The following is a 17170-nucleotide window of genomic DNA, read 5'->3' as shown; positions in this document are numbered from 1 at the left end:
GAAAGCCTCAATAATTTTATATATATATTTGGGTGGTACTAGCTAAAGCTTTACCTCTATAATGAATTCTTTCGCCCACTAATTTACACGCAACCCTTTACGAAGCCGTACAGATTTTCTAAACATGTACAGATAAAGGATTATGTTAGTGACTATGAGGAAAACAAGCATACCAAAATATCTTAAATGCCGTGCATAATTGAGCCATTTATATAAAAATGTTGCCAATCCACCTACTTATGTTTATTAGGGTACGGAAAAGCCAACTGCTACTAGTTTATTATGGTAATTAAATCCTACCGCTATCAGGTGAATCTTTAAAACATTTTATTTGCAATCACCAAGCAATTTTATTCAACACACTGGAACACCCACTAGACAAAAGATTAAGTTTCTCTGAGATTACACCTCTTAACACTGGGTGGGTCTTTAGAATAAATTTGTCGTAATTGCCAGACAATTTTTATCCACCTATTTTACGCTGAAAAATAAAATAATTTATTTCTATTTAAAGTAATTCAATGTTTATTTCTGTAACAATTTTTGCTGCTTAAAGCACAAGGTTTAAAGCATAAAAGTAACATACTTAACATGAACTTAATAAAGGTCAATAAAGCATTATCAGAGAATTGCTTAACGCTCAAAGAAAACAAACTCATTAACTAAATGAAAACGCTAAGTATTATCCGTGTTTTTGGCCGAGCTCAACCTTTGATGTAAACAATTTAGTCACAAATCAGCAGTTTAAAATATTGGAAACCTAAGCAATAGAAGAAACTCTTATTAACTTGAGATATCACAATAGAAACCTATAACAAGACCCACTTTTTATTGTTACATTTATGAAAAGTCCAACTTTTAAAAAGCCTGCCTGTGATAAGTTGTTTTGTAAAACTCTCGAGCAAATTATCAATGAATTTGGCCAATCAGTTTGAAGTTAAATTTAAGAAAAGTTAGAAATGGGTTTCAGATATTAATATTATTTTATATTTATAAAAATGTTTAAACTTTTTTATGCATCGCGTCTTACAGGCGTGCACAATATGACAACGTGAAACTAAAATCTGTGTCAACTGGCGAAGTAAATCTCATGTCACCGAAGGGCTAGGAATTCTTTGACTTCACTTCTGTGTTACTTTTACAAGAGAAAGCTAGTGGGACATTTTATCACATATACACACAAAAACTGATGTATTAGCTATACACTGATTAACACCACCTTGTACATACTGCGAGTGGTAATACTGTTACATTACATTTGCTTTCCTTTAAGGCCCGGCATGGCCTAGCGCGTAAGGCGTGCGACTCGTAATCCGAGAGTCGCGGGTTCGCGCCCGCGTCGCGCTAAACATACTCGCCCTCCCAGCCGTGGGGGTGTATAATGTGACGGTCAATCCAACTATTCGTTGGTAAAGAGTAGCCCAAGAGTTGGCGGTGGGTGGTGATGACTAGCTGCCTTCCCTCTAGTCTTACACTGCTAAATTAGGGACGGCTAGCACAGATAGCCCTCGAGTAGCTTTGTGCGAAATTTCCAAACAAAAAGCTTTCCTTTAAATAATAAATTTATCACAAGTATTGTACTATAAGTTATTAAACTTGGGACAGTATATGAACAAAGCATCTTCTAAACTAATCTGGTTAATGGCCATTTCATATATATCTCTTGTTTACTGGACTATTTTTAAAATGTGGATTAACAAGCAATACATGTTCATTACATAAATCAAACGTAGCAAATTAATTACTGTTGTACATAAAGGATCCATACAGCAGAAAAGTTTTATTTTTTGTTAAGCACAAAGCTACATAATGGCCTATCTGTGCTATGGTAAACTCACTGCTGGACCACTGGAGGGACACAATAAGAAAGATACTCTGCGTTGAGCCACAAATGAAAAAAAAAAAAAAAAAAAAACACTTTCGGTCTAAACGTTTCGTACCATCATAGAGTTTTCGGTAAGTTCAACACCTTTGTTTATTTTCATAAATTCAACTCGCTAATAAGTACGCAAAGGTTCGTATCATCTTGTCCGAGATTTTAGACTGAAAAAATATGACGAAATATTGTAATTCTCAAGATTCAAATAATGAGAAAAATCTATAGGTGTTTCTAATTCAGTCAACACACTTAAACCTATTAAATAATTACATCTTTATTCAAAATCAACCTAGGAGAACCTACTCCAAAGCATGTGTCCAATACTATTTTTACAAAATAACTTTTCACTCTTTGTCTCATCATAAGGACTAGTAAAGCTATGAAATTACGTGAATAGTTAGTCATTAAACATAAAAACATAAAAATATCCATTATTTCCATTACTGCTTGTATTCCACAGAAGTGTATATGTACAAGTGTTAACATCATAACTTTTTGAACGAACCTTAACATGCATACAACCATGTATTTACCATATACAAACAGATACATATATATATATATATATATATATACACAAATACAGAACTAGGCTGATATCACCAGAAATTAATTTCAATATTTATTATATAATCAAAGTTTTAGAAAAAATAGACACCGAGGTAAAGTTTCAATCTGCATTAAAGGTTAAATCGACATGTTACCAGTTGGTTATGAGCAATTTGTTTCTTCCCCTATAATATAAGTAAAAACAATTAATGAGCCAGATAATATTTACCGAACTGCACCATTATTTTAACTCTTTAGAATTTACATATATATTCTAGTTTTCTTAATTGCTTTAAAATTACAAAGTACGTTCAACGATAACTTTTATTAAATTTCAAATACGCTACACTTTCTAAGAAGGTACAAGCTGTTTCAGAATGGAAAAGTACTGGTTCACGGAACAATGGCAATTTTAATACTCATGAACAGTTATAAAAAATAGAGAAAAATGAATAAACTCAAACTTTATCTTAAACAGTTTTATATACAAAGCATTAATAACACCAAAGAAACAAATCAATAAAATATTTTTTAGAAGGCAAGAATATCAGGCAATCTGTAAGAGAAACAAAACACGGAAACACACAAATCTATTCTCCAAATATCTTTTTACAATATTTACAATATTTGTAAGAATACTGGCTGCTTTTTCTTAGAGTGTTAAAGGCAGTTTCACAACTTTATCAATTTAGCTAACAAATACTCAAATCCAGGTTTAACACCGTATTAATTGTTTTTCACACATAATGAGAGTCATCAGATCTTTATTCTGTGTAAACATAATCAGTATTAAACTTGTACAATTTTACAACTTAAAATTGAATCGTTTGGTGCCGCTTTGATAAACTTCTTATAAAACATCTTATAAAAATCAAAGATTTTAATGAGCTTTAGGCGTGAGGAAATGTGTATAAAGTTGTAGAATGTTTTGGACCAATTGCTGAGACCAACTCAATAAACAGTACAGGAAAATTCCAATTATTTTAAAGATTTCCAATAAAACGATATATTTGAATAATATTCTCGATACTATATGGCATTATAGAAAAAAAAAGTTAATGTACAGTCTGCACACACATACAAGGTGCAATTACTTTATATAAACTTTTATTAAATGTACATATAAATGTATTATCGCGCCAAATATTGCTTAGTTCTTTCAGAAAGAATGCGTTCTAAACTAGAGAGTACGGACATTTCTTTTCATACACAGAGCAACCGCCAACCAATCTGATAACTAAGAGTAGAACATATTACATGTTTAACCAACTACTTGTTAAATTTAAAATTATATCTCTTATTTATGTTATTAATTATGCTTGAAATGTTGCAAAAAGGGGTGAAAAAAACTCATGCTTTAGTTTTAGACTTAATAAAAATAAATAAAAATCCAATAACAACTGTAACAACACCCAATATAAAGTAGTGCATAACCTATCCAAGCGGTTTGAAAAATAAAACCTAATTCATTCACATACATTGTTTAAATCATATTATCATAAATGCTAAACATTTTAGTTTTCAATTTCCATCACTTAACACAGTGATTCGTAGACTCAACTAGAATTTTCAATCCCACATAAGCAGGTTGTGTTATCTTTCCTGTTTACGTAAACACCACAAACTTTTTTCTGGTCAGTTCCACTGTTACCAGGGGGCGATTCCTGGTAGGTCACCGGGGGAGGAGGTTGCTTCAAAATAGATAACTGATTGCTTATTCAGTTGCTTGTGGAACTTGTGTGCTCGGGACTAAGATCAGTTCTTTTCCTCTTTGTCTATAGAAATAATTTAAGAAACAGAAATATCGTTAATGTATTATTTAATTATTATTGTTATTCCTTTACACATGAAACTATGGTATTTTAAGTAGATACTGCAAAAGTTTATTTCTTACAAAACGATCTTCTCAATACGAGTAAAGAAAAACACTAACTAAATAACTTTCTTCTTTAAGCAGTTTATTTCGTCAATGAAACAATGATACTTGGTAAATTTTCCTATGTTGATGTTTTATGTTATATTTATTCTTATATTCACGTGCACTTGTCAGTTTCTTAATGATTAGAAGAAAAAAATCATATGAAATCGTATGCTGATTGTTTTTTTTCTTATCGTTGTATGTCATTGACTGTATTACACACATTAAACATGCAGATAATCGCTTAGCGTAACATAACGTCGTTTTGTATAAGTAACAATTTTTCGTGCATTAACAAGGTTTCAAGAAACAGTATATAATTTAAGAAAAGCTTAAACCGTAAGCAAAGAATAATGTCCAACAACTAATAGCCTGGATGTGGAGCCTTTTCGCTTTCTACTCAGGCACGTGTTTCTCAGTCACTCCGGTTTTTTGTGTCTAAAATAGGAATGTTTGAACGTGGGGATTAAGCCATTTCTCTTCTTCCTTCTCCCATTGACCTAGTGGTAAATCTCATCTTTTCAAACAGTTCCTAAGAGGATCAAACATTTCGTGCCAATTTGATTGTTTCGTACTAAAGTGTTAAGCTCGAATCAGCACTGTTTAAGCTTTGTGGGAATAGATGCGTCTGTCCAAACGCTTTCCATAAAAGCCTTAAAATGATTCATGAAAGAAACATATGCCTTCTGATACGTTTTGGTTCATTACACTCCAACAATACAAACACGCTACCAAAGCTAGGGCTCGACTGAAAGGGGCACTAAGTACAAATAAATGGATATTTAATCAGGTTTATTAAATGATATAAATAATGTAAAATTTGAAAGCTGCAAAATACCAGTAAATTCTTTCCTTAAATTAAACACACAAGATATGTAGCTTTATAAATTAAAGTATAGGGATTTTATTTTTTATTAGTATCAATTTAGTTTAAAATTTTGAATCTCTGTAAGTTTAGTGATGACGAAAGTTAGTTAATATGTAACTCGTTTTTGTTTATTTTATCTCATTAATAATATACCCATCCAATCATTTTTTCTCATTTTCATCACTGTATTCACCACACTCCTACCAAAATAATTTTCACGTAAGACCAAACATTCAATAAAATAGTTTTTACTTTCTCAAGTTTGATAATTGTTATTGATATTATGACAAACTAGTCAAAAAACGGAAGTTTAAGATGTAAACGTTCAGAGCAAGGCTTCATTATGTTTCTCATATGTGTTCTCAGGTTTTCAATCAACATAACAAAACAAAGAAGCCATATATCACTACCATGGATGTGTTCACCTACTATGCATCTGTAAGGTATCCCACTAACTCTTCTCTAGCTTCCTGTTTATGTGTATATATATACAACTGAATCTAGAGAAAGTAAAAACTAGAAACGTGAAAGAATAAACACAGCTAAAAAAAAACTTCGTGCACACCTAAGGCATAAATAAAGGTATCAGTTGGCTGATGATCTAGTGAATTTGATGGATCCATCGCCCTGGAGCACCGCCAACCGTTTTCACTCACCTCGGTCTCCGCCTCCTCGTGACGCTCCTGCTGAGCTCTATAAGCTCTCTGTTTCTCTTCGAAATCCCGCAGTCTCTGGTTGTATCTATCAATTTGTTCCCTGAGTATAGCATCTTCAACCTGAAAAATCATATGGGACTCTCAGACGGGGTAAAAAAAGCAAGTAAAGTTAGAGGTTATCCATAATAATTAACGTGTTAATGTGAGTTATGCGAAATAAAAAAGAGCTTTCTCGGGCTTAAAATATTATATAAAACAGAGACTAATAATTTATAATATAATAACTTATTCATCCCTGATATTGGACTTTCAGAACTGAGTGCTTGCATAAGATTAAAGAAACAAATTCGTTCCTAAGGGAATAAGTTATAGTGTAAGCTTTTACCTGTGCTCGTTCCTCGTCATATTCTAGACATCCAGCTCCGTCTAGTCTTTCCATGTCGATCCATCCTCTCCATCTCACACACACACCATTCATTATAAAACTAGACGTTATGTGAACCTGGAACAAAAAGAATTCTGGTCTCATAAAAAAAATCAAAGACTAAACTCTTTGAACTGAGTTTTTGTATTTACATTTCATTACGAAAAAGTATTTTAACCTTTCTTTATCACCACCTTTAGTGAAGTATAACATTGTAATGAACTACAAGCACAGTTACGTTTCTATAAACAAGAGTTTAATCGAACTATTCAATATTAATACTAATATATGTGAGCAATTCCTGAATATCTATCTGAACATCGAGTTCAAGCGCTCTTGGTACAAAAGGTTAACTAACAAAATACTATTTTCCATATAATTTCCTAAGTGATTATCTGTGTTTGTATTTGTATTTGTAAAACTTCCCAACAGATTATATCTGCTGTGACAACTGAGTTGAAACTAGAGTGTTAGTGTTATCAGGCCTGAAGCTATGCTACGATAGCACTGGGATAATATAATAATCATTTTTAAGTGGGGGCATCGTAAGAAAAGCTATACAAACTTGATATGGGTTTTAGCTGGTCAAAAAAAAAAAAGAGAGAGTGTGTATACAACACAAACAGAGTTAGGTGTCTGTATCATGAGTAACTGAATAAATTTCTTGTAAATAATCATGCCTCGGAAAAAATAAAGAGACTTAAACACATTGGTTTCCAAACTGTCCTACTCATTGTTTATTGAAAACGGGTTAGCAGAGGCTAAATTTCTCAACATTATGATTACTTCTGTTATTGTTTGGACTTTTTGTTATTTGCGGAAGTCTAATGTGGTTCCTACCAAACTCTGGATTTTCCTGAAACATAATTTATCATACTTTGATGTGGCGGTATTCTACTTTTAAGAAGTCAAAGCTTATTTAAATTTCTTCTTTCGGGTCTACTTGCCTTAGTTCGCATATTTTGTTTTACTTGTTACGATGAAAGAGTGCCGCCTAGAGCACGAAGTGACATTAAACAACCAGCAATAGATTCACGAACATTGTTATTCCTCATCTTGTTAGTTACCATGTTGTGATTATAGATAATCATGGTGGTTTCAGATGTAGGGGGTAACAAAACTCTAGCTGGTGAGTTTTATTAAAACCAGAAACTTGATTTTTAGAACTGTAAAAATAACTACGTTTACCTCGTGCTGAGATGTTTTCTGCAAACTATGGCAAGAAAATATGTCAGTGCCTTGAGAAAAGGAGTTCGGCTCTAATTACCTGGTAGTTTTCAATTCTGCACAAGCGGCACCGCAGGATGTTAAATAAATAACAGCATAGATATACGTTATGTCTATAAAATGAAATAAAGAAAGCTACAAGAAGTTCTTATCTTGAAAATTTGATGTAAATAATAAAAAAATATGGCCAGAGGAAAATAAACAGCTCCTCTGATCAAAACGAGAGCACCTTGCTCGTATATTCAAATAAACTCTGGTCATACTTTGTGCTTACTTGTATTGTGACATTGTTATACCAAATTATAATTGCAGCTCTATCCGGGCCTTATTAAAACGAAAACAAAAAAAATAATTACTTGCTTTCATTTTCATAGCATGCCTACATGTATAACGTTTTGAACGAACGATTGTTTGTTGGTTGGTTGGAGTTTTTTGGTGCAAAGCAACTTGGCTATCTGCGCCTTAACTAACGAAAACCACAGTTGAAAGCATTCAAACTGCTGCTTCCAAAATCTACATAGTGTTGGATACGTTATATTAAAACCATTACAAACATGTAAATCAGTAAGTCATGTGACAACCGCCAATTATTTAAAATCGTAGAGAAACAGAATGTATCAGAACTACATTTTAAAGTTTTGGGAAAGGTACATAACACCCTTGCCGACATCAAATATTCATAAAGTAAAATCATAAAGATGTGTTCAGATAAGGGATACAGACTTCCCTTGTATTTAACAGTACTGGAAAACAAAAGGAGTGTGAACCACCTTGGCATACCAAGTCATCCAGAAATAAATCATACCTCATTTGAGGTAAGTGAAGTGCAATAGCTTACAATAAGTGAGAATTCATGGTCACAAAGATCAGTGGCAAAATTCGTCCACCTGATCCAGACAAAAGACAGCAACATAATCAAGAAGAATTTCTGTTTGGAGAAATGACGCAAGTAACGTGTACACAAAATGATTCCACAACATATCAGTTCATCAGATACGTATCTCAAGCAGCTATAGAAAGTCGAATAACAAGACCTACTGGTCACGTCAACGGAAGCAGCACTTCTGAATTTCTAAACTATCCGACTATTGAAAAGGGTGCTAGAAACCCTTGATCCTCAAACACTAGATAGATTGTAGAAGAAGGCAGGAAGTGATGATGTACGTTGGATGTAATAGCCTTACAACAGAGCTTGTTGCAATGGAAACTATGCTACAAAGATATACACTGCTGGCCAAAACCTTAAGGCCAATGAACATAAAGAAAAAAATATGCATTTTGCGTTGTTAGACTCAACCACTTATTTGAGTAAAGCTTCGAAAGATGAAAATAAGAAAAGGGAAAATAAAAATAAAAAACTAGCTGGTCAAAAGTTTAAGACCATACTGAAACGAAGCGTTAATCGGTAAACACGTAACGAGATTTAGTCATTTGTAAAAGATAAAAATAAGTTAAGGGAAAATATAAATAAAAAACTTTTTTTAGCATTTAATTGGGAAATTGTGAACACTATGAAATTAGACTAAATACTAGCTGGGCAAAAGTTTAAGACCATACCAAAAAAAAAGTCCTAAACAGGGTAGGAAATACCCAATAAGAGGTCTCAATAGTGAGTTGCACGGCCGTCATTGCGAATAACTGCAAGCATTCGCTTTGGCATGGTCAATATAAGCATTTGCAGAAAGCTGGCTGGAATGTTATTCCAAGTGGTGAAGACGGCTTCACGAAGATCATGCACTGTTTGGAATTGACGTCCATTTCTGTAGACTTCCCTTGCCATCCACCCCAAACATTTTCAATGGGGTTCAGTTTGGGCAAACACGTTGGATGGCCCAAAAGAATTATGTTATTCGCCATGGAAAAGTCTTTTGTCCTGCGGGCATTGTGAATTGCAGCGTTGTCCTGCTGAAAGATCCAATCATTTCCACACAAGCGAGGGCCTTCAGTCAATAACGATGCTCTCTCCAAAATTCCAATGTAGCCAGCTGCTGTTTGACGTTCCTGTATAACCTGAAGCTTTATTGTTCCATGGAAAAAGAAAGCACCCCAGATCATGATGGAACCTCCTCCACTGTGTCGTGTAGAAAATGTCTCCGGTGGGATATCCTTATCGTGCCAGTAACGTTGAAACCCATCTGGACCATCCAGGTTAACTTTTTACTCATCAGGGAACAAAACTTTCGTCCACTTTTCTACGTCCCATGTTTGGTGCTTCTCAGCAAAGTTTAACCGAGCTGTTTCGTGATGTGGAAGGAGGCGTGGCCTTTGAAGACGTTTACGGTTTTTAAAGCCTTTCTCTCGTAGATGCCGTCTTATTGTTCTTAAGCTGCATTCTGCGTCCGTAAGGGCTTTAATCTGGTTCGACGATCAGCTGGTGTCTTGTCAAACAACCCGTCAAATCCTCCTTCTCAACGCCGGCAAATTTTCTTGGGCCGACCACTTGAAATTCTCGTTCCGTATCTCTCAGAGTCCTTTAAGAAATTTGCAACAGCAGTTTTACTTCGCCCAATCTCACCAGCATGGCACGTTGAGAGAGATCTTGCGTTTGCAGCTCGACAATTCTGCCACGTACAAATTCTGTCAGCTTTTTAACCTTTGCCATGTTTTTACCCAGTGTAACACAGGAGATGTCAGTGGGAAATGTTGACAACGCAAATGCTTGAACACAAATGACTAAATTTCGTTACGTGTTTACCGATTAACACTTTGTTTCAGTGTGGTCTTAAACTTTTGATCAGCTAGTATTTAGGCTAATTTATTAGTGTTTACATTTTCCCTATCAAATGCTAAAGAAGTTTTTAATTTTTATTTTCCCTTTTCTTATTTTCATTTTTCGAAGCTCCACTCAAATAAGTGGTTGGGTTTAACAACGAAAGATACATATTTTTTCTTTATGTTTATTGGCCTTAAGATTTTGGCCAGCAGTGTACACATATATATATATATCAAGATATAAAGCCGTCGGATACAGCACGATCTAATAGGATGAAGTTCCAAAATCATTTTAATATAACGTGTTCTACCTCGGTTTTATTTGTTCTGATTATGTAAATTAAATTACCTGGCCATTACACATTTTAATTAAGATAAACAGCACAACTGGGAAACATTTTAGAATGAAAAAGAAAATATGCAAAACGATCGATAAAATAAACGTGATTTTCATACTATTTTGATGGATCGAGCGTCACCTAGTAATTAACACGCCGAACTATACATTCGAGAACCTGCGATTTTCGTCATGTTACCGCAGTATTGCCTACCGCATCTTGAGACTATAGATGTATTACAAGAGCAACAGTGAAATCCCACTATTTAATTTGTGGTGGATGCTGTTCGCTAGCTGCATTCTCTCTAGTTTATCAGTTAACATTTGTACATTTGTTTGAATAAGCGACATATCCAAACAAACTTATCCAAATAATGTTTATTTTTTTCTGCATCTGAAATTTATTTCATTCACGTAAACTAACATGTTTTACTTTTATGCTTTACTTAATTATGACGGATTCACTCGTTTCAAACAGAGCGTTATATGTTCATTTTTGAGGTAGTATTACGTTTCATACAGGCTATAGAATGCAGCTTAAACAGTTAGTGTAATAATGGGTCCATGATTTGAATAAAACTAGTATCATTAACATTAGGTGGAATCGATTTCAAAGGTGATTATTGCCCACTCTAATAACTACTTCCAGGTTAAGACCAATGAAGGGTTTGGTCAACAAGCGTAACGGATTGTTGCTGCGCATGTGCAAATTTTTAATACCAGCGTTCTCCCCTTTAACAGAAAGAAAGCTAACCCTAGCAGTTTGGTACGTATATCGTTTCTTAGTAAAACCGTATGTACTAATGAACTTGAACTTGCTACTTAATGCTACTCTCCGAAGACTTTCGAAAACAAAATTCAGCATTTGCGTTGCTTCTGAAATAAATTTACAGATACAAAAATCTGTATTTCCGTTGCATTAAATTTATTTTCAGCATAACCAGCTTTGCATACACGTAATGAGTAATTATGTAACATTTAGTCTAATAATATAAATACGCCTGAAACTCCTCAACACCAAACATCTTAATTGTTGTAGATAAGTAATATCACTATTATTGTCGTTAATGGAACAAAAATACCAAAACAATTTGAGATAACTCAACCACAATAATGTTTGTTTGTTTTTAATATGAACGTTCAGTTTAAAATTGGTCGAATAAAGCATTCATCCTTAAATATTCTCTTTGGCTGTAAATCTTATATACAATACATGAGTAATTCAAATGCAAAAAAAAAATACTATAAATTTCTTTAAAAGTGTCCTTTGGATAGCAAATAGAAAATACAGTAATGTATAAAAACCACTTTAAAAGTGTCCATCTTCGATAGGTAGTAAAATATTTACTAATTTGAGCGAATTCTATAGTTATATTCTAACAATCATTATCAATATACTATATTATGTATTTTGAAGTGTATAATTTGATAACTACTTGTTGCTATTCTTGGTCTAATTCGATAGTAAATGTAATAGTTATTATGAATTAATTAATAAGAAAACTAATGTAAAAATTGTTGTTATGAAGTGGCTATAATATAGCAATTTTGATATTTGTTATACCTAAAGAAGATGAATCAATGTTCTGAAAAACATCTAGTATGTTGGTCAGTAATTAAATCAATCTATTATTCTTATAAATCACTGTTTGTTAACTTATTATTAGACCGTTGGTATCGCTTTTATATGGTAGTTCTGAGGACTCATTCTATAAGACATAAGCTGTCGTGAAATGACTTACGAAAACAGGGATAGTTTCAAGATAAATCTTATAGTGTATAGAAATGTGATTAGATAAGGAATTTATTGAGTTTCTAACCAACAACAAAATGTTGACATCTATGAAGAGAAACGTGGGGAAGAACTAAGCCTCTGAGTGATATTTCACAGTGTGTGTTTGTGTGCAATGTTAATCCTACTAATTTATTGTTCTGAATGCAAGATAATATATGTCTTTATATGTATATATGAAAGGTAAAACTCTTAGAAATTGCTATAACTTAATGGAAAACAATGAATATAAGAATAGACTTATCTGGCAAATAGAGAGTACAAGAGTGGAGTTAATCTCACGTTTCTTTTTTGTTGAAGATACCAATTTTGAACTTGGAGAGAAAAGATGTATCTCATGTTGCTTATCCACGAAAACTTTCAGAGGAACAAATTGGTTGCATTAATACTACATGTTATTCTAATATTTACGTGTAATGAGTAAAGGACTCTGTCCAAATGTCTAAATTTCACGTTGTGTATAGCAAACTTGGTCCATAAATTTAATGAAGAGTTTTTTTTTTGTAACATTTTTGAGGAACCTTAAGAAGTACGCCTGTAACTATCAGAACTAATCATACCACTGCAGAATATTTCATTTAACAAACCCAAACGTGTTTTTCATGAGAAGTGTAATTGCAGTTAGTGTGACCTATTTATCTTCTGTCGTATACCATTGATGGAAGGATATGTACCGGAAAATATGAGATGGGTTCCTAGCACGAAATGCTTAAATAACTATAAGGCCATGGAACCGATAAGTTAAAAGTGTCACTATAGTCAGATAAGACCATTTATATAACAACTATAAGATTAAATTATTCAAACTAATATTATAGTGTTGAATTATTACACAATATCAGTTTTGAAAAACTTTATAAAATTGAAAAAGTATGTAACATCAGAAGCGTCAGAACTGGGGGTGATACAGCACCTCTACTGTAACATTTCTGACTTATAAAGCAACTGTAAATTACGTATATTATGATATTAATTTTCTGGGGTGGTCATGCCTTTAGACCACGTAATTTGAGTTGCCTTTGGCAGTACGGGAACAGATCCTTATACTCTGTCTCTCTGTTGTAACACCTGCATGTACCTCCACTGAACATGAAATAACTATATACAAACCTCACACAAACTCAGCAGTTTTCTACTTAATCAACGCCCAAGTTTAACAAGCACTGCTAAACGTATAAAAACTTAAAATGTAATTTTAAATAGAACAACAATTAGGTATTTAATTGAAAGGAAAATATATATTTTTTTTTAAAGTATACACCATTTCATAATACGAAATGATTAACTGTCCATATGGATAAAAATACCATCACGAATAACGAATGTCAAGTCATCCGCTGGATCGGATTTTTAGGTCTGATTTTGTTGGACTCCAGAGGGTCAGGTACATCTTCGACTCCGTCAAGGATAAAGACAGTTTTCATGATTTTGGTTACACGCCCTAGCGCAGTATTTATTTCTTAACAGGTAGTATCATATTAGTCCTACACTCGCATATACTCAAGTCACATACTGGATCATAACTGTTGATGTCGTTAGAGCACTTTATGCACATATTGAAATCCGATGACAGTTATTTTAGGTACTGATATATGAGATTCCTGAATAATGGTTTAGATTACAAAGACTAAAATATATTTAGCATCCAAAGTTATTTTATCTAGAAAAAATACTTTATGAAAATAAAAAAAAATGGTTTGGAAGTCAAACGTAATGTTGACTGGATTTAGAAGAAATACGTTGTAATACCGATATATGGAATAATATTTAGAAATGTTTTGTTTAGAATCATTTATCGGAAAGAAATTTTAATTCAATGTTCAAACAAATATGTCGAATAAATACAATGTAATGCTCATTAAAAGTAAACTGTATTTACACATTCTACCTAAGATTCATAATAACAGCCCGCAAGCAAAGAGCTTCATATGATATTTTGAGAATCATGTAAAATGTTGTGATTAAAAGAGACCTACAAAGCACAATTTCTCATTCTTATTAACATTAATGAATATCGTATATCCTAAGCCTGACCACATATTCACTCTGAGTTTCAGAATTTACACATGTGATTAGCTGTTATTTCTGTTAAAATACTTTTTAAAATTATAAATGCTAATGATTTAATGAATATACATATAATCACAAACATATAGACTGAGCATATTTGTATACTTATCAGTAATACTTTAAGATAGTTTGTATTTCTTCAAACAAATATGAGAGCTAGACCAATGTTTCAACAAACTGACATAACATGTTTGTGTGTGTAAAACGGCCACTTTAGCTTACTGTGAATAGGATTAATGAAGTGAATTATTGATTTAGCAGTGGTAAGCTCGTGAGAAACGGAAAGAGAATTATATCATAAACAAGAAAAAACGAAAAACAAAAACAGTTGATTATAGATATCAAGTTTCGTCCGTCAAACAGTGACGTTAAATTGTTTTTGTACAATGTGAAAAACGCAGAAGTAGCTAATGTTTTGAGATAACGACAAGGTGAGCGACATCAGATAAATAGCAATAGACTAAAACGGCAACGTCAATCAAAATGTAACCTATACGAATAAACGCTCTAACTTAACAGATTTGTTACGTCTAGACTTATATCGCGTTAACCTATCAATAACTAAAGAAGAACATTCCACTCTAACCCTCAGTAATTAAACATTTAGTATGGTCGTTTTAGGGTTCACTCATGAAAAACGATTCAGTTACTCCCATTAGAAACTGCATGCAAGTAAATCAAGTAAATTACTGATGAGTGCGTAGTTAATGGTTGAATGAGCTAGACCTTTGTACCAACAAATGTTCGAATGTCGTGAGCGAGTAAGCGCTATTCTTCATGCAAATTGCTTATACCGTGTCAGTCACATGTTGATGGGGTCACTTCCTCTACATTTCCCGCCTGGTCTGGACCGTGTTCCTGAGCGGCAGACACGTGTCCTCTACTCTCGATATCCGTTAAAACTAAACTACCATGTACTATGAAATACCACCTACTGTCTAAACCCTAAAAGTTACTAACTCATTAAGAAAAGTCAAAACTGTTACCAGAAATGTAAAGTAAAACTGGTATAATAATACTTCTTAACGTGAAAAAAATGTTATTTGAATAAATAAAGCGGTATACCCATACTTAGAAATGTACACTCTCTGAATTGTTTTGAATTGTGTATCAGTTTTGGTTATTTAAATCTTTCTGGCTTGCGTAAAAAATGTAATCCAACAAAATTATAACTATACTTACTGTGAATAAGACATACCCGATACAGTTGAGTAATATTAACGACATTCGATTAATGCCAATAGATAGAAACAACAGCATCAAGCAGGCGTAACTTTGGAAATATTACTATGACGACTTCACCACATCTTTATTCTGTATTTTCAGATTTTATGCATGTAATAGGTTTATTAAAACATTACTTTTATGTTATGGCTAATGTCAAGACTACAGTTTCCCATGTCTTCAATATGCTCTTTAAAATGCAACTTATGTTAATCACTATTAACATCCTAATTATATATGTACATTTTTTTTAAAACGTAAAATTTTTGTTTTTGAGGTAAATTTTTCTGCAATAGAGTATTGTCAAATTATTCCAAAATAAAACAAACTAAACTACTTAATTTTAGTTACTAGAAACTTTACATTTATTTCAACCTTTAACTTAAAACTTCCTTAATTTTGTGTTGATATATATTATATTTTCACTGTCATAACCATCACGTATCCTCAACTTACAGAAGTTGGGAAATCTTGATGATGAGAAAGCCACTTGAAATAAAATTGTATCTCAGAACGGATGTTATGGGTATTTACACTTTTATTGATAAGGAGAGAACAACGTTTCGACCTTCTTAGATCATCTTCAGGTTAAGAAACAGAGAATTTGAATGTGATCGTTGACGACACATGTCTTAGGGACAAGAGTGTAAACGTGTACGGGATTATAGGAGGCGTTGCAGGTGGATATTAGTTTATTAATTAGTACAGGAATAAAGATGTTCCTTTATATTGGTTTAATTTTAGTTTTAGTTGTTGTATAAGTAGGGGTTCTTTAATTTTGCCTTTGTTTATATTTGTTTTCCTACTTAGTATCTGGGTGTTTTCTATGGATATGTTGTGTTTATTTGATTTGCAGTGTTCAAAAATGTGTGGCGGTGTTGTTGTTGTTCTTTTTTTATCTTGTTTACATTTTCCTGTTTTATTTCTCCAATATAGAAGTCATGGCAGTTGTTGCCAGTGTAGTTTTTGCATATTATAGACTTTAGTTTTGTACCTGGTTTTTGAATAAATTTGGTGTTTACTGGAATGTTGTGTTTTGTTATAAGTTTTATTTTCCAAGTGTTGGTTATTTTTTCGCTGATGTCGGGAACATAGGGTATGCAGAAGTATAAGGTTTTGTAGTTTGTTGTATATTGAGATTTATTATTGTTTGTTTGTTGTTGTTCTAGGTGTGTGTGTATAATTTTGTCTACAATTTTTTGAGGTAATTTGTTGATGTTGATGAAGTGTTGCTTTATTTTGTTGATTTCATCGTTTATTTTATCAGGTGAATATAGTTTTGTGGCTGTGCTTATTTGGTTTTTTAATATGTTGAGTTTTTTGTTTCATGTGCTGAGTCCCAGGGAATGTATAATCCAGTATGGGTGATTTTCCTGTGAATTTCTGTTTTGAATTGTGTATCAGTTTTAGATATTTTGAGGTTAAGAAATGCTATTTGGTTAGTTTCTGCTGTTCACAGGTAAACTTAATGTTAGGGTGTATCGAGTTAACGTGACTGAAAATACTATGAGTGT

At 32.9% G+C, this 17170-nt stretch overlaps 1 protein-coding gene across 2 annotated transcripts in view; it reads right to left on the bottom strand.

The window, feature by feature from the left end:
• Window positions 1-2141: 2141 nt before the first annotated feature.
• LOC143232222 (protein big brother-like) overlaps window positions 2142-17170 on the bottom strand; it is a 38356-nt gene continuing 23327 nt past the window's right edge. The window contains exons 4-6 of one of the 2 annotated variants that reach the window (XM_076467383.1): window positions 6256-6372; window positions 5780-5990; window positions 2142-4203 (exon numbers count right to left, since the gene is read on the bottom strand). In XM_076467383.1, coding sequence (XP_076323498.1) covers window positions 4184-4203; window positions 5780-5990; window positions 6256-6372 — 348 coding nt within the window. In that variant the 3' untranslated portion in view covers window positions 2142-4183. The remainder of the gene's footprint in view (window positions 4204-5779; window positions 5991-6255; window positions 6373-17170) is intronic. The other variant, XM_076467384.1, reaches the window with a different exon arrangement.

The sequence above is a fragment of the Tachypleus tridentatus genome, chromosome 11 (assembly GCF_004210375.1).
Source record: "Tachypleus tridentatus isolate NWPU-2018 chromosome 11, ASM421037v1, whole genome shotgun sequence".
NCBI classification, from domain to species: domain Eukaryota; kingdom Metazoa; phylum Arthropoda; class Merostomata; order Xiphosura; family Limulidae; genus Tachypleus; species Tachypleus tridentatus.
Note: the sequence above shows the minus strand (reverse complement) of the source record. Positions and strands in the feature narration are given on the sequence as shown.